The 22,366-nt window shown below is 34.4% G+C and overlaps 1 protein-coding gene across 1 annotated transcript; it reads right to left on the bottom strand.

Annotated features, from left to right (window-relative positions):
- Window positions 1-591: 591 nt before the first annotated feature.
- LOC128221634 (sushi, von Willebrand factor type A, EGF and pentraxin domain-containing protein 1-like) lies at window positions 592-10,129 on the bottom strand. The gene is made up of 8 exons (XM_052930238.1): window positions 10,088-10,129; window positions 8,500-8,593; window positions 7,716-7,907; window positions 7,044-7,397; window positions 6,700-6,891; window positions 6,028-6,381; window positions 2,149-2,274; window positions 592-905 (listed from the first exon to the last, which is right to left on the bottom strand). The coding sequence occupies exons 1-8, from the start codon at window positions 10,127-10,129 to the stop codon at window positions 592-594; spliced, it is 1,668 nt and encodes a 555-aa protein (XP_052786198.1).
- Window positions 10,130-22,366: the final 12,237 nt, after the last annotated feature.

Genomic DNA, 22,366 nt, shown 5'->3' on the forward strand with positions numbered 1-22,366 from the left:
GATTATTCTTACACTAGTGTGTCAGTAGCTAATCCCTTAAAATACATTTTTTTCCAATTTCAATGACGAAATAATGAATGATGAAGGATAATTGTCGAAAAACTTTTTTTTATATCAATAAAAGTTGGAATTGTAGTCGCAAACGAAATATCCTGGAAGGAAGAGGGATCCAGCATAACAATTATTTAACGTTATTTTAACACAAGTTATTTTACTAGTTATTACTAACGAACATTGCTTAGTAACTGAAATAAATTGACACACTGAAAATTATCCAACGCTTCTAGGATAAGTGGAGAATATTCGGTCACAGTTCTATACATTTAAGAACAAAATTAAATGAACTCGTTTTTGAACTTCTTATAGCGATTTGCCATTGCTTAAAGCAAGGGTTTTCACATTGCAAATGAAATGAGATTGTTCGATGTCTGACCCTATGAAACTCACGAGAGTCCCCTCAATACAATACATTATCCATATTGGGTACACTTGTATTCTGTATATGAAGGGTGCTCTGATATTCCAGTTGTTGACTTGATTATGACATTAACACCACAGCTAGTTCAAAGCCTATTGCTATATCCCTCAATTTTATCGAGATCGGTCAAACATGGCTCCGTAGTTTCTCAGGTGTCGCAAGAAATGCTTCACATCCGAACATACTATTACCGCGAGTAGAGCACTGAAGACACACGCGCTGAATAATCCTGTAGCTACGCTTACTGGACGGTTATCTTCTCGGCATATGTGTTTGTATATGTATGCAGAAGTGTTCTTCCTATTGATAGTCGTGTTCTCAATAAGCTGCCTAATGATCTCCTCCTGTGTGAGTCCAGCAAACGTCTTGTCGAGGTTGCATAAACACGGCATGATATAAAGAGGTTTAAGCTTTTCTTTTACAACACCTGTAAAAACGGTAAGAAAGTTATTTTTAATAATCTGAAGTACCACATCACAATTTGCGAGCTCCTCCAAAGTCTCGGAGGAATTGCATGTACTCGGCATAGTGTATACAGACTACATCGCTCCTTTGATTAAATCTCCTGTTAAAAAAGGTAACAATGCAATTTTGATAACTTTAAAGATGCACTCCTATTCTCACGTAAGATTTACTACAATTAAAACCTTTTTTTAATGTTCCAAAAAGGATGAATAAATGTTGAAAACAATGGTTCTTATGAAGGTTACCGAGTTTTAATTTGAAAGAAATGTGCATACAACTCGGTTTGTCTATGTTATGAGACCATAGTAGATCACAGTGAATCTTTTAGCATTCCCCAATCATTTGATATTTTTTGCGTGTTTAGCTATTAAATACACGGTTACAATCTTGTTATCAGTAATTTATGTTTTCCATAAATGCATTATTTAGTAAGTAGTTAAAGGTTTATCACTCAAAATTTATATTGGTTACACATGTGTGTGTATTGATTTTGAATAAGAGTGTCACTTTAATTATTACATCACAATTGTTCCTTTTTAATCTGAATAGATGACCATTCATTCAAATCTACTGCAATTGTTTTGAAAATGAACTAGGACAAAAATGACTTGCATTATTCTCTTATTTGATTTATATTCAGTTTCGTAACCACAAGTTGTACAAGAAAAAATATACGTCGGAAGAGGAGGTAAACAAAATATGCATCAAAGGATAAAGACCTTACGTAAAATATTACGTAGGGTTATTTGTCATAAATATTTAGATTGTGATCATGATTATCACTACAGTCTGTCGGGACTAACTTGGTGTAAGCAAACGCTATTCGTAAAAGTCTCTTTAAGCAAACTAAGAGAATATTGCGGCTGACGCAATCGGATGACCTCGGCCATTTTCCTTCGAAAACAATTTCAGATGTATATGGATGGTTTACAATGTCAGCGCGTTGTTATCTCAATTTAATAGTTAAGGACTAAGTCAATGTAGTAGTGGTGAAGGTGGTGGTGGTGGCGGTGGTGGTGGTGGTAGTGGTAGTGGTAGTGGAAGTGGTAGTGGTAGTGGTAGAAGTAGTAATAGTAGTACATGTAGTAGCATTGCAGCATATGTAGTATTTGCAATGCTAGAAGTAGTCGTAGTAGAACTAGCAGCAGCAGCGACATAAGTAATTCCAGTAGTAGTGAATGAGGGGGTTTAATGAACTTCCATACCTTGAACACTGCACGTTGGTGTTGATGCATTCCAAAGGCCGCTTGCATTACATCTGATACTGTCGCTGCCAGTGATCACAAAACCATCATCACATGTAAAGTTAGCAACCTCACCATACGTTGTGCCTGAACAAATATCGTAGGTTTTGTAGTTTTAGTTCAGACAAATGAGGTATGCGACGATATGAATAAATATCTATTTCCTTCGAATTTACAAATTACAATCCAAACACAATCATAAATTGTAATAGATCTTAAAAATAAATGCATGTATGTTTTTTTACTTTCACATTGTTATTGACTCATAAACTCTCAGCTCATTTAACGCAATACCGGATGACATACTCTCACGGCCGCGTCATCTTGGGTGTTATATTTTTTTTATTCTTTATTTCGAAGTTTATAGCTTTGTTTTAATTGTATTCAAAGGATATTTGTCACTTACAGTCCAGGAGTCGGTATGAAATCTGGCTTTAAATGTTCAACCCATGCGGTCAAAAACTACTTAGATGCTCTAGAATTTCGATCATCAGTTCCCTTTAACGATAAGTTTGTTCAATGCTGTTTACGAGTTTATGGCAACATGTGTGAACCGAACTCATTTGAGACCTTCGGAAAACGATAGAACTTATTAAGCGTCGGTAATACGAAATATTTGGGCTCCAGCGATATAGTGAGTTGTATATTAAAAGTTGTTTTCCCTTAAACGAGGGATGTGAACGTCTTTATAATAGGATATCCAATCAAAAATACGTCTGAACTGACGTCAGTTTTCTACAAACGAATGCCATTAACAGAATCAAAGATCGTCGGATAAAATACGTGTCGACATAATTGTGTAAGATGGAACGACGCTAGGTCAAATCATCATTTAACGACACTCGAACAAGAAACATGTCTAGCTCCAGATGTGGATTCAACCATAGCAACAGTCGAAACTTGCGGTTAAACGAGTGAAAAAGGAAAAAAGTTAATAACAGTGAGTTGCAAGGAAACGAACCAACGAAGATAGGGGTAAGTTTGATCTTGATGAAATGAAACGATCATCAAGAAAAAGCAGGTCAATGACCTTAGGAATGAACATCTGTTACATAACCATTTGGGAGAAAACGCGCGTTTAACGATAGGCGAGGGACTTGGACATAAGACAATCCTGAAACAAACAAAAGATAAACTACAATGTTTCTGAAACCAGAAATCAAAAAAACGATTATTTCCCGTTGAAAGTGGTTTTGAATAACAAAGGAAATATTCTGCCCGAGGAGGATGTGTATACATTTTACTACAAAGCGAACACATTAAACAGCTAAATGTGGTACTGTTTGTTCACGAGCCGGAGCTTTTTCCGTTCAGGGTAAACATTTACATTTCCGTCAAATGGTGATTATTGCTCGATAAGTCGATACAGTATACCCGGCACTCACAGAGTTGGAAGTTTATACATGCGAAAGACGGTGGTAGAGCCCACAGAAAAGTAACAGTTGCAGCATTGAATCACTTAGATGTGTACCGTAAGCTTAATTGGCTTAATTTGTTTTAGATATTTAGTTTAGTTTAAACTATTTATTTTACAACGATTGTGAAACAAGTTATTACTACATTATATTAATCACTCTCGTTGGCACGATTTTACGCGAGAGTGTTGCCTTGTGTTGTGGGGGAAACCGGAGTACCCGGAGGAAACCCACTTGTCCGGCTTGGCGACCACAAACCAAACTCACATGCGCCCAGGCCGGGACTCGAATCCCGGGTCGCCTAGGTGAGAAACGAGTGCGCTAACCACTGCTCTAACCGGACAATCTGTACTGTGTTTTAGATATTGCGTATGCATCGGTCAGATAACTACTCACCAATATGACACCGGGTCAGATAGTCGTCATTTTTCAAGTAGCCGAGCGAATTGTCATTCGCATTTTTGACGTCATATAACAGATGTTAAGTTATCTAAAGCTAAAATAGTGTTGCTATGATCCTGAGCATCACAATAGTTTAGTATGCCCACATGAAAACGTTGTTGGTGCGTTACCACTCAAGTGTAAATCCATTGCATATAACTCAGTACCTCGCACGTTCTAATATGAATAACATACGGAATATGAATGAGGAGACATCAATGTGATACTGACGTGACACTTGAATCTCTCTCAACATTAATATTAAAACGACCCTTTTTATTCAGTTCCCAATTACCTATTTACTAGAATATCTGGTTCTGGGCCTTATTATAACTGGACGCTTGTCGCACTTCCGGTTTTAACTCCCGAAATAAAATATGTATTTGTGTGGCAATCCCGTGCTAGAGTCATCCGTTAAAGGCACAATTTTTCCTGTAATGAGAAACTGAAAGACGCTAAAATAAGCTCTACAGCTAACCTTTGTTTTGGCCAACGACTATCGATTTAATTCAAATGTAACACTATTTGATAACAATGATATTAAAAAGGTCGAGTTTTAGATTTTGCATTTTATCAGTGTGGTATACGATCATTTCTAGGTGAAATAGTCATCCTGTTCTTGACAACCAAGTATGAAACAAACATTTCATAGACATATATGAGCGAAAGGTTACTTTTGAGGGACTAGACACCAGATGATTCCAAATTCGGCAAATACAGTATTTACTATAAACAAGCTAGAATTGTCAATACGTATGTGGCCGATAGTATTTAGTTTTGCACGGTTTAAAGAATAAACGCAACAACTTGTGTCGACCATAGCGCAGTCTCAGCTTAGGTGCCCCGTTTAAAAATATTGCTCCAGGGATTCCCGGTTTAAAAAAGTGTGGTCTTTCAAGTCACGGGATTGTTTTCAACCTTCAACCTGCCAATAACTGTTTAAGCCAAATTTCTGACATTTTCAGCAGTGTTAATTATCTTTTATCAAGTTTCCATCTACGTTTTTATTCGCTTCCTAGTAGTGTACGTTCGTTTGGTAAGCCATGAAGTGTGTATATTTAGCATGTCAAAGTCACGTGATGAGTGATGATAAATATGCCGACTCTTTTTTTTTAATTACTGGGATTAATGACAAACCCAGTAGATTTCGAATTGGAAAAATCATGCAAAAACTGAGAAAAAAAATGTATTTTAAGCGATGTAATAGTCATCAGTAAGTAGGAATCAATGCGTTGTACACAACGATATCAACTGTATTTAAGTTTTTGACAATCTACATTTTTCGTGCAATTGTATCATCTGTCTCGAGTTAGTCGTGGCGGCCTTAGAGTGAGGATTTTTGACTTATTGATTACGTCATTTAAAATGGCACGCCATGGTCCAATAGTCTGGGAGTCAATTGAATTGTAGTCCTTATTCATATAAGGTAAACACTAATATGTGCAAACTAGCCAGCAATTATAATTTTGTTAAAGCGGATATTCAATGAAATCCATACAATGAACAAAAAAATGAAATATAAACATTAAAAATTAAAAACACAAGAAAGGCAACCTTACAAATACGCGTTATAAAAACAAAGTGTTTCGCTTATATATGTAACCATAGATACATGAACATCATGGACCCATATTCACTAACATCTGAGGCTCAACACACAAAACTGCTTATCTTCATTTTATTGTAAATGTGTTATTTGAACAAGACCACGAATGGTATGATTTGCTGCAAATGTTTCAAATAACATACTAAACAAATTCTATCATTCCACACAATTTGTGTCAAAAATGATTATATTGATTTTACAAACATATTAAAATTCGATCGTCCTTATTTCAAACTAAACCTATTAAAATTCGATCGTCCTTATCTCAAACTAAATTCGCTTTTGTACCTATGAGTCTGAGTCACAAACCGAAATCGTTGATGAATATGGGCCTTGTATAAAGAAGAGGATTAAATATTCACTTGAGTGATGCCTCACCTCCAGATAATACAACTGAACCGTTGACTGGTGCTGTCACTGATCCACAGTCAACTAGTGTGCATTGTGGCACAGTGCCGTTCCATAAACCAGTATGAGAGCAAATGATGGTGGCATTTCCGGAAAGAGTAAACCCTATATCGCACGAGTAAAACACGTGACTTAGATACACGGTACCAGAAGATAAGCTGTATGAGCCGTTTTGAAGTGCTGGAGGGAGGCCACAATCCACAAGTTCACAAACAGGCTCAGTCTCGTTCCATGTTCCGTCCTCTAGACATGCTCTTTGGTATGTGCCAATGAGCGTGAAGCCAAGGTCACACAAATAGATTGCAAATTGTTGAAACGTTGTACCTGGTGTAAGATAAACATATTATTATGACACATAGAGCTAAGCTACCAGATATTTATACAATGATACCCTAGTGCGTAGAATGCATTGTCTTATTCATATAACTCATGCAGTATAAACACGTTAGAACAAGCTTAAACGCTATAGTGTGGCCATACCTCCAGGAAATAAAACTGAACCGTTGACTGGTGCTGTAAGTGGTCCACAGTCAACTGGTTTGCATTGTGGCACAGTGCCGTTCCATACACTCGTATTAGAGCAAGGGATGGTGTTGTTTCCGGAAATAGTAAATCCTGTATTGCACGAGTAAACAACGTTACTTAGGTACACGGTACCAGACGGTAATCTGAACGAGCCGTGAGGAAGTGATGGTGGGAGGCCACACTCAATAAGTTCACAACCAGGCTCACTTTCGTTCCATGTTCCGTTCTCTAGACATACTCTTAGGTCTGTGCCAATAAGCGTGAAGCCAAGTTCACACGAATAGTTTGCAACTTGATGAAACGTTGTACCTGTTGTTAGGTAATAAGAAGAATAATTTACAACAATCATGGTAACCAAAGAATATTTCTATTCATATGAACAACGATACGCGAAATGCATTGTCAAGCTCATATAGCATGACCACATTGAATAAACCAATAACATTTTCGCGAGTCCTTACCTCCATTAATTACAACTGAACCGTTGACTGGTGCTGTCACTGGTCCACAGTCAACTAGTGTGCATTTCGGCATGGTGTCGTTCCATATACCAGTATGAGTGCAAATGATGGTGGCATTTCCGGAAAGAGTAAACCCTATATCGCACGAGTAAAACACGTGACTTAGATACACGGTACCAGAAGATAAGCTGTATGAGCCGTTTTGAAGTGCTGGAGGGAGGCCACAATCCACAAGTTCACAAACAGGCTCAGTCTCGTTCCATGTTCCGTCCTCTAGACATGCTCTTTGGTATGTGCCAATGAGCGTGAAGCCAAGGTCACACAAATAGATTGCAAATTGTTGAAACGTTGTACCTGGTGTAAGATAAACATATTATTATGACACATGGTGCTAAGCTAACAGATATTTATACAATGATACTCTAGTGCGTAGAATGCATTGTCTTATTCATATAACTCATACAGTATAAACACACTAGAACAAGCTTAAACGCTATAGTGTGGCCATACCTCCAGGAAATAAAACTGAACCGTTGACTGGTGCTGTAAGTGGTCCACAGTCAACTGGTTTGCATTGTGGCACAGTGCCGTTCCATACACTCGTATTAGAGCAAGGGATGGTGTTGTTTCCGGAAATAGTAAATCCTGTATTGCACGAGTAAACAACGTTACTTAGGTACACGGTACCAGACGGTAATCTGAACGAGCCGTGAGGAAGTGATGGTGGGAGGCCACACTCAATAAGTTCACAACCAGGCTCACTTTCGTTCCATGTTCCGTTCTCTAGACATACTCTTAAGTCTGTGCCAATAAGCGTGAAGCCAAGTTCACACGAATAGTTTGCAACTTGATGAAACGTCGTCCCTGATGTAAGGCAATAATAATAATACAAATATGAAATAATAATAAATAATAAATAAAGAATAATTATTAAAAAAATGATGGTTACTTAACGAATATTTCTATTCATATAAAGAAGATGCGCTAATGCGCAAACTGCATTTTCTAGCTCATACAAATTATACATATAGTGAACGCACTAGAACAATCAATATCAGTTTTGTGATTCCATACCTCCAGGAATTTCAACTGAACCGTTGACTGGTGCTGTCACTGGTCCACAGTCAACTATTGTGCATTGCGGTACGGTGCCGTTCCATAAACCAGTATGAGTGCAAACGGTGGTGTCATTTCCGGAAATATTAAATCCTGTATCGCACGAGTAAAACACGCGACTCAGGTACACGGTACCAGGAGATAAGCTAAAAGAACCGTCAACAATGGATTGAGGGAGGCCACAATCCACTAATTGGCAAACAAGTTCAAGAATTGTCCAAGTACCATCAACTTGACACGTGATTGTGTCGCTCCCAACTGGTTCATACCCTATGTTGCAAACATAGATGGCCACTGTTCCATACAAAGGAGGCGAAAGTTGAGGGATAAGGGAGTATACCATGTTCGAATGTGTTGTTGGATTGGCACACGTGACTGGCACACACAAGGGAATACTTCCGCTCCAGCTCGGTGTTGCAGTGTTCAAGCATTTCCTGGAATGAAAGGTCGAAAAAAACATCCATATAGTTTAAAGTCTGTCCTCGCTTGAAAAGGTTGTATAATGATTCGACTTTTAATGATATTATTGCGAAAGACATACTCAGCAAAAAGGAGTCAGGTACCTTTGAATTTGTACTTATATATGAGGGCCATTATTATGTCAAATCATTAGTGGAATTTCATATGTTCATACTATCCTCCCTTTAAATTGATACAACGTTTAATTTTTTAAATGTTTACACACGATTTGATCATGTCTGTCCGCAAAATATTGATTTTACACCAACAAAGGCAATGGGAAATCGCACCTAAGTTTCGGATACTGACATATATGGGATGACTCTTTTACGCTATCAGGTATCGACGAAACTTAAGAAATCCGATCCGCAAGGTCAATTCAAGTCAACTGTTTATTAAATATTTAAGGCCACCGTCCCAAAATACATAACATACAACATAAACAAAAATAAAGAGTTGTGTAACGGTAACTAATCGATACATGCAAAGTGAATTGATAAACACATGATTCCTTCCCCTAAATTATAAGTATTGCTAGTCAATATGAGATTGTAAACAAAATAAGTTTGTTTGCGTCGATCCACAGCTAAATAAGCGAATATCATTCATATGAATTCCGGATGCATGGGGATTCGCTAAATAAGCGAATATCATTCATATTAATTTCGAATGCATGGGGATTCGCTAAATAATCGAATATCATTCATATTAATTTCGGATGCATTGGGATTCGCAAAATAAGCGAATATCATTCATATTAATTTCGGATGCATGGGGATTCGCTTAATAAGCGAATATCATTCATATTAATTTCGGATGCATGGGGATCCCATGGGAAGTTTTATGTCTTTTGAAAGGTAACTGCTTACTGATATCTTATATGTTAAATAAATGTCCAAAGGTGCATTATACCAAACAATTATTTCAGTCTATGTATGTGCGCTTTATTTGATCTGAAATCATACGTTATGTCATATTTCGAACATTTTGAAGTAAAAAAACATTGTTTTATTTTCGGTACTTTCTTAGTTTATTTTGCCTGCACACGAAATCGTTTATATATATTCTTTATAATATATGTTTTTAATTTTCATTTATCTTAACCAAAATATTATGGAGTCACAAGACATCCAAGGAGGGTGCAATTCCATTATCCCAATATAGCTAATTTAAACCATGTTGCTTCGCTGGGTCGGATTTTTGTTCATCTAGATAAATCAATACATTTCTGTTCAACTAATTTTATTAAAACAAAGAAAGTCTTACCGACCTCAAATACAATCTGTTTACAAAAATCATAATAATTCTAGTAGAAATGTATGAACTGTAAATCAAAATGCTGTTTACACAAACGAGGCAGGTACTTACAAGTTTATCAAATCTAAAAAAGCATATAAAGCATATATAAACCTATAGGTCGCTTATTCTGATATTGTATCCTTATTTCCCTAAAATCCACCCCCTCTTACATCCTGGATCCGCTCCTGATATTCACCGTCAATATATATCATGTTGCTATGTTTCAGAAAAAAAATCAAAGAATCTCAGCATCATTTTACCATTTGATAAAAAAGACATAAATAAAATACCTACATACCTTTCAAGATTTCCTGATGTAGCGACCATCCCAAAGCTGCAGGAAAAATTTATAACTACTCCTGGTGACCTTTCTTCTGGTAGATTGACGGTGTAAATAGATGTATTGGCGATGACAGGACATTCTGTAAGAATATGTTCGGTTTAGAAGAAAGTTTTATGGTTGTGTGTAACCTCATTTCAATGCAGATATGAACGGCACAATGATTGGCTTGTATTTTTTAAGTTGGGGTGGGGGAGGGAGGGGGGGGGCGTAAAATAGGTGTGCGAAAGTTTATTTACTATATGATTACTCAAAAAATACTCTGCTTTATTTTTAGGATTTCGAGCTTTTAACGACAGACAATTAAGCAAATGGGAAGTAAGTACCATGAGAGGCATACAAATGACTTAGCGAAAACTCTTAGCCCCTTCACCCTGCCTCGAGCACGAATCTCTCATCATTAAACAGATCAACCGGATATTTCTCAGATTTGACAATGATTAGCTGTTTAACCTTTGTATTTCTGGGTTCACACACATTAGTGAAATCGATGTCGAGTCATCAAAGTAGCCTACATTTATAATGAACATGTAGTTTAATTGAATGTATCTTAAATTGCATATGAATGCAATGGCGATCAATCATATCTGGATATTCTCTATACAATTCTCATTGGGACGATTGTTCAGATCTTTGTCCAAGTTAACAACGTTGTTAACGTCATTGTTGCTATCTTTCAAATCTTTGCTTTCTGGAAGTTTAAAGATGCACCACAATTGGATATATATCTTTAGTGTTAAAAAAAGAATAAATAATTGTCGAAAACAGTGGTTCTTATGAAGGATACCGAGTTTAATTTGAAAGAAATAAGCATAAAACACGCTGTTTCTGCCTTATGAGACTCTAGTAGACCACAGTAAATCTTTTAGCATTCACCAATCATTTAATATTTTTGCGCTTTCTGCTATTAAATACACGGTTACAATCTTGTTATCAGTTATTCACTTTTTTCATAAAACCATTATTTAGTAATTAGTAGCTTAAGGTTTATCAGTCAAAATTGATTTGTGTAATACAAGTGCATGTACTGATTTTGAATAAGAGTGTCACTTTAATGGACACAGTCGTTATCTGTAGTATTCCTACAAAATTTGACATACTAGTTTGTGAAAAACTGTTTTGTTGTAATAGTTTCATTTAAATATAAATTATTTACATAATAAAATACTTCACGTTTAAAAAGCTTGTAACGATGTTGTTATTCTTCTTGTTGACTTTAACAAAGTTCTGAACAATCGGCCCATTTAAGTGTAAGTCGATGAAAATGGAATACATGTTTTGCCGATTGTTCAGAATTGTGTTCAAATTAAAGTTAACAACGTGAATTGTGACATCGCTGATATCATTTAAAACATAAATATTTGCTTGTGCTTACAATTTCAATATCAACAAGTGCAGCTGAAAAGAGGGTTTCGAGTCTTGCTAGAAATACTGCAGATATCAAATGTATCCATTAAACTTCCGGGACAGAACGATATGAAGGTTAACAGCAATGATGTTAACAACTTTCTCAACTTTCACAAAGTTCTGAACAATTGGCCTGTTGTCTGTCCTCATGAAACAGACCTCCCTTTATACACTACATATTCGAGTCCATAATGAATTGATTAAAAGTCCATCATCAAGATTCTAAAAAACGGGAAATATTTTAGCTATTACGCATACAAAAAGTACAATTAATGATACTTTCAAAATATTGTAAAAAAAGTTCAGAAAACCGAAAGTATACCAACTATCAAAGAAAGTCAGGTTTTTTTTACCAATTTGTTTTATTTTAGAATGCTCCTCAATAACTTAACGTAAGACAGGACACATTATATAGATTTTCAATCAGATTTAAAAGCCATGTAGGGTTCAGGACTTTAGTGGCCGGGTTTGAAAATCTAAACATTTTTCCTGGCATTAATTCCCACAAACAAGGCAAATATTTCTCACCATTATAACACTGTCTTTGATATATTGTGAACAACCCTGTCTCAACATTGCAAATTCCGCCACAATCATAGCGAATGCAAGCGCCGTTGAATCGAAAGGTGTAACAGAGAGGGTCGTCAAAGCATTTCTTGAGACATTCGCCTATAGTTGATACGCCTTGCAAAATAGTGTATCCATAATTTACATTAGACTCCACATTTTCAAAGAGTTCGAACTGCCTGCATCCTGCAAGTAAGTACATATACAATAAAACGACATGTTGGATATGCTAGTTCTTCATAATACAGTGCGATCTATGCAAAATAAACGTTATGAGAAAGGGAAAAGGTATTATTTGCTTTTAAAGATGCACTCTTACTCCCAAATAAGCAATACCACATTTAATTCAATTGTTTTAATTTATTGAAAAAGATAATATATAAATATAAATAAATATCGAAAACAATGGTTCTTATGAAGGATACCGTGTTTAATTTGAAAGAAAGGTGCAGAAAACACGGAATGTCTACCTTATGAGACAATAGACCCACCTGCAGTCTTTAAATATTTGTGCGGTTTCAGTTATTAAATACATGGGTATAATTGTGTTACCAGTAACTAATATTTTACAGGATGCATAATTTTGTAAGTAGTTAAAGATTAACCTAATCACTAAAAAGTTATTTTGAAAATACATCAGTATGTATTAGGTTAAATTCATTACCTTTGTAACAAGTCCTCCATGACTGCCACCGCCCCTTGGGAAAGTCGTCAAATAATACGTTTAACGGATTGTTGAAGTAACTGCACTTATTGTTCCTATAATGCACCGTTGGGTAGGCTAGAGTCCTGGTTTAAAATGTCAAAGGCATAAGACAGGGTATTCCAACTGAATATTCTACCCGAATTAAATAGGGTCCTGGTTTAAAATGTCAAAGGCATTAGACAGAGTATTCCAACTGAATATTCTACCCGAATTAAATAGGGTCCTGGTTTAAAATATCAAAGACAATATACAGGGTATTCCAAGTGAATATTCTACCCAAATAAATAGGGTCCTGGTTTAAAATGTCAAAGGCATTATACAGGGTATTCCAAGTGAATATTCTACCCAAATATATAGGGTCCTGGTTTAAAATGTCAAAGGCATTAGACAGGGTATTCCAACTGAATATTCTACCATAAATTAATAGGATCAGATAGGGAGAATTGTGCTGCATATTGATCCTGGAGGTTGTACTCGACTCTAGGCCCCAATTTTTCGAACCTTCTTAAGTTAAACAGGCTTAAGCAGCTTATTTTATAAGACAAAAAATAAACTAATATGTGATTTTGGTAAATGAAATATTGATTATTGTGATGATCTTATAGGTAATTCATATTTAAAGTCTGATAACTCTTGAAGAATTCAATATTACGCCAATGAAAGACAAACAAAAATAGTGAGCTTAGCTTAATCCCGTTATCTCGAGAAATTGGGGCCTGCAGTATATTTGAAAAGATTCGGAAATCATAAGCCGCTAACTAAGTTAAATCAAATTCTACAATAATACAGGAGAATCGGACAGGACATTGCGAATCTAAACGCAGTACTGGCCCCAATTTCTCGAAACTTCTTAAGTCCCTTATAACAGGATTAAGCTAATCTCACTATTTTTGTTGTTCAATAAAATGTGTTATATTTACTTCTTCAAGATTTTTTAGAAATTATGTAGGAATAATCTGTATAATTAGCAGAATAAACCAATCTTCATTTATCAAAATCCATTTTCAGTATGTATTTTGGCTAATTGAAATAAGCGACTTAAGCCTGTTAAGCTTAAGAAGTTTCGAGAAATTGGGGCATGATAATATTTTAGTACATTAAGTACTGGTATAAATCACTTGCAATACTCAATGGCACTTGATATGGCGTGACGTTAACAGAGAGGAATACGGACTACCGATATTTGATATATTGTGCGCTTGGATTTTTGACGCTTATAGAATTTAACGCATAACATTATCAGACTCCTTACCCAATTATCACCGAGCCTCAACAAGAAATAACATGGCCAGTTTACACGTGGAATAAACATACTTTTTAGGCTGTCGGAATGTGATCATTAACTATTATCTCATTGTCATCAAAAAACGTTATTCATTACATTCACACAAGAACGCTTGTTTCAGGCTGTCCAGCACTTTTTCGCAAGAAATAAGGGCTAACTTTAGGGATAAAAAAATAATTTTAGGGCTAATTTAGGGCTAAAATTAGGAATTTAAGGGCTAAATATGGTGGTTGTTAACATCATAATGAATTTACATCTGCAAATTTAACAAGAAATAAACTCACATACTATAAGTACAGGAATGACATACACCAGGGTTCCATTGGCTCAGCTGTTATTTTACGTTAAAGACACATTAAAGATGAAATAGTGAGTGAGTTACTTTGTATTTTTAAAACTAAAAAAAGAAGGAATTGACATAAAAATAAGGGCTTTTTTTAGGAATTCCCTTTGAATTTTGAGTTTTAATAGGAATTTTAGCAAAGCTGAACAGTTTTCTTTAGGAATTTTAGGGCCGCTGGACAGCCTGTTGTTTAAAAACAATAATACGTACACATTTAATTATAATAAAGTACATCAGGAGCTGTTGTTACATCCGTTTACGCAAGCGGTTAATGTCACTTTTCGCCACTTGAATGCCCATTTCTATGGTTTGACAAAGTTATGACCAATTGAACATGATAAAAATATACCAACATTTAAGCGTATGATTAAAGGTAATAAATATATACTTGCTTTTCGTTTAAACACTCGCTGTCTGTAATTGTTTCTGTACCAAGTAGACCTATATCCTCGCCTCTGCAACTTATGCACTGCTGTGTATACAAACAATTACTGCTGGCATAAACAACGGTCGCTGAAAATATGAACGAAATTCCAAATATTTAAAAAGGAAATATTACCCAAGTTTTCAGTGGCCATTTAAGGAAAACTTGGAAAGCAAGCGACATCCGGAACAACTCGACCAGTTTCCATCGAAAACAACCTCGGATGTATATGGCCGGTTTACTATGTCAGAAATCTAAACATTTAACTACTTTGCAAGTAGATCGCGTAGTAATTTGAATTTTGCATTTAAGATTGATGACTTTACCCATGGATATTTCAATTATTTATGCAATAATACACCACACTGGCAATCAATTTAAACAAAGAAATACAAATAACGTCAAACACTATATACAATTGATAATATTATTTATTGTTTACGAACTTCTTCTACTGATGTACCGACATAAATCCAAAATAAAAAAAAGTTGTTTTCGATGAGAAATGGCCGAGGTGTTCCGAATGAGAAAGAAAGTAATTCCGGTTTGGAGAAATTCAATATGGGACATGTTTTGGTATGTTGATTTTCAAAATCATTCAATAAAATTTTAAACTAACAAATTTTGCCACACCAACTTTATTTTGTTCGAAAGAATTAAGCCAAATTATTATTATTATTATTATTATTATTATTATTATTATTATTATTATTATTATTATTGTAAAAAATAAATAATAATAATAATTAGACATTTTGTATAAAAAAAAACATTGTTATAATTGTAACAAAAGTATTAATACTTGTCATGATGTTAAAAATCCAAATTTTAAACTTACTTTTTTACAAGGATTGTAGGTCTAGCTATATAACCGTTATGTACATAGTTACAGTTATCACAAAATAGTGATCATTCAACAGTGTGTGTATCCCACGTGGTAAATTACGTCATATATGCTACGCCGGAAGGCAACATTTTGCATAAAATGAAGACTTCAATCAAAGATATTTTTTCTTACTACACTATTTTAAATAAAACAAAGGGCAGTCTATTTTATTTTTATTAACAAAGTTTGATTTGGTGATGAGTTTCCCCAAACACTTCAACAAACCTGTTTCCAAAAAAATGTTTTGACAGTGCTCCGTCAGAGGCCGTATTGTGAAAAGGTTTGTCGAAGTGTTTTAAGAAACTAAACTCTCAATCAAACTCTGGTAAATGACCGAAGGTGAGGCTCCGTAAGAGGCGTAGACTGTGCTATGTTTTATTTAATATGGTGAAGAAATAGTGAAGTTATGTTTTAAGTCTTCATTCGAAGCAAAATATTGTCTTCCGACGTAGCATAAATGACGCAGTTTATCACGTGGTATACACACACTGTTCAAGTTGGCACAATGTAACGCTGAAGCACTGCATTTTGTTGTGGGTGGTGGGGGATCTGGAGTGGCCGGAGGAAACCAACTTGTCCGACCTTGTGACCATCAATCAAAACCTCCTTAATATTTTTTAGCGTTCTTACCTAACAAAGCGACGGTCTGTGAGAAAATATAGTTCTCTTTCGCCATTGTCACGTTGTGCATGTATTATCCATGGAGATATATTTCCATAAAACAACAAAATATGCTTCCTGAGCAAACGGTAACACTATAATAACACTTTAAATGCAAAATCACAGAGGCGTTCACCTTATTTACTTATAAGGCTGGAATCGAAAATTTTCCTTTTGTATTTATTTAAACCTTTGTCCCTTCGTATATTGATTATTAATGGGAATGAGAACATAAACAAAACTTAAACAAAATCCGACCAACTGTAAACTCGATGAGATTCGCGCATCGGCAGCGGTAGCTGCTCTTCGATACGGTATGTGGTCTGCTTTTTACGCAAATTTTCGGCAAGTTCCGAATGTTTTTCTTTTAAAGTGAGACTCTTATTCAAAATCAATACACACACACATGCACAAAAACATAACTTTTGAGTGATAAACGTTTAAGTTCTTACTAAATTTATGGAAACTATTACTTACTGATAACAAGACTGTAACCTTGTTTTTAATAGCTGAAAATGCAAAAATATTAATTGATTGGTGAGTGATAAAAGATTTACTGTGATCTCCTATCGTTTCAAAAAACAGTAGAACTACCGTGTTTTCTGCACCTTTCTTACTAAACTCGGCATCATTGATAAGAACCACTTTTATTGAAATGTATTCATCCTTTTTGGTATTGTTCATTTAAACTATTGTATTAATTGTGGTAAATATTTTTTTACAAAATACATTCGTGTTTAAATTTAGTAATATAATCATATCAAGTAGGTAAAATATGGTCGTCGAAACTTGATTTATTGAAGAATCTCTCTTTAATTTTCACTAGGTATGCCAATTTAAATAAGGGTAAATGTCAAATTAATCTTAAAACACATGTTATTTTGATATCTCGTATAAATATCCGATTTCCTTGGCAGTTACTTAGAGGTAAATATTTTCTGAAAACAGTCAAATGATACATTTTTTTAATATTAAGTTATACCGATTATATTTCTGAAATAATAATAGAAATGATTGAGACGATGAAGATGATATCACTTAAAGTAAACCAACCATCATAAGGTGCAAAGATGCCGTAGTGCCGTTTATATATCTTTATTGATATTATTTCTATATTTATGCAAAAAAGCTACAGAAACTAGCTCAGTAGCAAAAAGTTTAAACATAAATTCGGTTTAGTGGCACTGGGCAAACGCCAAAGACATAGAACACAAAATCACAAGCAAGAAACATAGAAGAACAACACAAAACTCCACAAATAGCACAGCGCATACACTTAAATATTAAATGATTGGTGAGTGTTGAAAGATTAACAGTGATCAACTATCAACTCATAAGATAGAAATACCATATTTTCTGCACCTTTCTTTCATGTTTAAACACTGTATCCTTCATTCGAACCATTGTTTTCGATATGTATTCATATTTTTCAGTAAATTAAATGAATTGCATTAATTGTTGTACATCTTATTTGGGAGTAAGAGTGCATCTCTAAAAAAAATTGTATTACTGGTGGATGGCGTATCTTTAAAGTATTCCGTCAGCAGAACAAGAACTTGTCTATACTGATATAAAAATAAAATATATTTGGGCGTTCGAAAATTGCAAACATGTTCATGTACTTCTGATTGAAGTTGAAAAAATAGCAAATATGAAGTTTTTTATAACCCCAGTTTTTTTCTTTCGGTCATTGAACAAATATATTATATTATATAAATGAAGGACCTTACAAACACATACCAATAATTAATGAGTTACCATATATCAATATTGAACATTAATCTAACAGGTAAGATAACTAAATAGTGGTCAGATATCTTAAATGAAACCAACGAACGCATAGAACAAAGAAACATTAGACATAACATAACATAACATAACATAACTTTATAAAAATTAAGTATATACAGCTTATCATCATATACATGTAAATAAATCACAAATGTACACATACACAAATAATGGCATACAACACCATTACCCCCAAAAAATACAAGAGGAACGGAGATGATACAATATTCTATTGCACAATATTAATAATAGTATCTCTTAATTTCGAGGCTTTAATTATATATACAGTATTTTATGCAGGAGCTGTTTACTCTTTACATTTAGCAGTTTAACAAATTAGAACATGCTAAGCCTGTTTGTATAATAGGGAGGGATATAGTCTCTCCTTAAGTCGCAATATATATCACATACAATCATAAAATGATATTCATCTTCATTAGAGTCAACTTCGTATGACACATTCAAAACAACATCCTTATAAAATTATGGTGCAAAATTTACTTTCATGAGATAAGCCATTTTATCAGCAAACGCGAACAACCCTACTTTACAACACAAAATAATCATTTCCCCATTTCGAATTGTCTAAAAGAGAAAAAAAGAATATGTTTGTTAAGGGAAGAACGCAGGCAATGCGGAATCAATAATAACAAAATAAATATTTTAAAAACCAAAACGTTCAAAACAGAAAAGCTCTGTAAATGTTCAACACCGGATATGATAGTTTGAACACTGCAACCTTTTTATCTATATCCGGTTACAACCAATATTGCTGTATTGTCTGAAGCATTATAACAAACCATAACCTTCTTTATCTAAAGTGAATGTACGTTAACATGAAAATCATTGTGAGACAAGCTGCATTTGGAAAGTATGTCAAAACAAACTCAAACAATCATATCCTTTTCATGTTCTTTTGTGTGAAATGAATGTTTATAACCATGAATGTCACCCCAAACAAACTGATCTATAATAATAATGTATCAATAATTGTAAATGTAGAATTATTCCAAATAAATTGTTTGCGCACTAAAACCCCGGCTAAGGGTCACAGTGTCAACTAGGAAGCCAGGCTTTTCTTGTCAGCTTTTTCATCTGATTTGATGGGTTTTTTTCTTGAAATTGGGAAAGAATAAACATATTTGGTATTGGGAATGGGTCAGATATTCTGAACCATAAGATAGGCAGAAGAAAAAGAGGCCTGACCTTGGTCACCTCCCATGTACGACGAGCCGCGGATGAATGCCGGTGCATTAGTAAAAGTAGTTCCTAAAATTATCCATGATATTATTAGTTAACAGCAGAGTTGTAACGTTGTTACTTAGTTCAAACTAATCCTTTTGAAATGTGTATAAATGCATTAATAATCAATATTCTTTAAAGTAAATCCTTGAGCTTAACTGCATAATAATTGAAAATTCAAAGCGATCTACTTGCAGCGTAATTAAATGTAAAGAATTCTGACTTTGCAAACCGTCAATACACCCACGGTTGTTTTCGAATGAAAATGACAGAGATTTTTCAATTGTTGGCAAACTTCGATGGGTATCCGGAAACAGCCGAATTCATTAGACAAAGAGAACAAAAAAGCATATGCCATTGTAAAAAAGTACGTTTTCAATGCTCGGCATACCGTGTTAAAGAATGTATTATTCATACCTGCATCATGCACACAATGTGTCTTTATACGATCTGAATACATTTGCACAAAGCTCTGTTTAAAGTAGGAATGTTTAATGATCGGTATTGTAAGATGCACTGTTTGATGCATATCGTTACTTTTTATATTCAGATAAAATTAAAAAGAAATTAATCTATTAAATCGCATTAAATGAATCATAGTCTGATTTCTGTTAATAGTTAGCACATAATTTAAAATCGAATAAACGCTGGCGCGAGGTAAGTGCTTTCACTTTTTTACATTTCTCTATTCATTGACATATATATATTTATCATGTTAAACAGAGGGATAAGTGCGTGCCATTACACTAGAATTGGAAATGTAAATTGATTTTCTTTTCTTTTTTTTAATACCATTTGCTAGTTTTATAACAGGAATTGTTAAACCTATATGTACTAGAATAGTGTAAGGTCATTAAATAAAACCCGATATTGGCTGCAGATTTGGTGTACGTAAAGTAAGGCAGAGTTTTATAGTCAACACATTTCAATATTCTTCGTAATTATCTCTTCTTCTCAGTTCCCTACAAAGGTATATTTCATAGGCTTGCTTCGGCTTGCTTTCAAATTCACATTGACGTTGCAATCTTACGAACGTACGACGTTTTTAAATTTAGAGGTCTTTTAAACCGCATAACAACATACGTCCCATTTTGTAGCACCGGCGCATTAAATCCTTTGATATGTCATATCAACATGTAGAACTGACGATGCCTGGCCCCTATATCACAAAACTACCTAAGTCAAATCTCAATCTCAGACTCAACTCATTATACCAATAACATCAAATGTGATTAGCAATCGTATATTTTTTACCACTTTAAAAAGCGCATTTCCTCAAAGAACATGTTCACTTAAACTTTGGTCAAGATTTCAAAAAAAAAGAATATTCTTCAACATTTTTGTAATTGAGTTAAACTGCATGTTTTTAAAAAACGACTCAGGTATACTTTTTGCCCTAGAATACGTTGTCATTGAAATAGTGGCAAACGTTTTTTATCAACACATTCTATGAAAAATACGTTTTTAAAATAGTAAAAACAATAAAAGATTTGTTATCATATTAATGAGTTTGAGATCTGACCAGAGTATTTTTGTGACATTTGGGCCTGGTTTCGGTGTGCGGTACTTGAGTATGTAGGACTGAAGCCTAAGACTAAAAACCTACACAACTGAGCTGTTCTGTATTCTACTTGATGCATATATTTCAATTAACGTATGTGCATGTGAAGGTCAGACAAAACCATATCGACTACTTTGTGTTACATGCTTTTTTTCCCTTTTTGAAATAATGGCACCGGATCATGGCTTTCTATGTTCGTATGTTTTGAATGTGCATGTGAAGGGCAGATAACACCAAGCTTTAAATGTCTATTTTGTGTTCAATGTTTTTTCCCTCTTTGAACACATGGCATCGAGTCAGCATGGCTATACAATACAAAACCATGACTTAAACATGTCTGAATCTGAATGGTTTGTTTATTATATAACAACTCACTAAACATGTTTTTTCTACTTCATTAATTTTGTGTTTACATTTTCGCCGCTAAGCTGGATTCGGGTCACTTTATGTTACGTTCAACAAACGTCCAACAAGAACTTTTTTTCACATATATTAAAAATGCACTCTTACTCCCGAAGATTTACCAAAATTAATACAATTGATTTGATATATCAAAAAAGAATGAATAAATTTGCGAAAACAATGTTTTTTTAAAGGATACCGAGTTTAATTTGATATAAAGGTGCAGAAAACACGGTATTTCTACCTTATGAAACGATAGTAGATTACAATAAAATTTGTTAGCATTCACCAATCATTTAATATTTTTGCGTTTTCAGCTTTTAAATACTAGGTTACAATCTTATTATCAGTAATTAATATTTTCTATAAATGCATTATTTAGTAAGAAATTAAAGGTTTATCACTCAAAATGTATGTCTGTTATACAAATTTTTGTATTGATTTTGAACTGCCACTTTAATGCTAAGTACACAAGTGAAAATATATTACCATCTCTTGTGTAGGAAGTTTCTTAAATGTAGGATTCAGGACAGGATAATGGAAAGTCCTGAATGTGCGCTACGCTCATAAAAAAAAACTCTAACTGAGATCGACTTAAAAAGGTAATCTATGCGTGTCATAAAATAAACGGGGCAAACGTATTAATATAAAACTACAGGACAGAACACTTTGTCCTTTGAGTTCTACTGTAGCCAAACCCTGATTGCCAGCTAAAATTCGATTGGCTAATTGGATAGCGGTCGTTACCTTCGGAGTGACTTAATCAAAACGAGTCATGTATGGGTGTCGAAACATAGTCTGTTTAACTTAAATTGATCAATTTTGCTAGAACCGA

Source organism: Mya arenaria, chromosome 16, assembly GCF_026914265.1.
Source record: "Mya arenaria isolate MELC-2E11 chromosome 16, ASM2691426v1".
NCBI lineage: Eukaryota > Metazoa > Mollusca > Bivalvia > Myida > Myidae > Mya > Mya arenaria.

Coding starts and splice junctions, on each gene's coding strand:
- LOC128221634 (XM_052930238.1), bottom strand. CDS start 10,129: ATGATATATATTGACGGTGAATATCAGGAGCGGATCCAGGAT. Junction 7,908..8,499: donor CAACAACACATTCGAACATG/GTATACTCCCTT, acceptor GCCTTACATCAG/GGACGACGTTTCATCAAGTT. Junction 6,382..6,699: donor GTCTGGTACCGTGTACCTAA/GTAACGTTGTTT, acceptor ATCTTACACCAG/GTACAACGTTTCAACAATTT.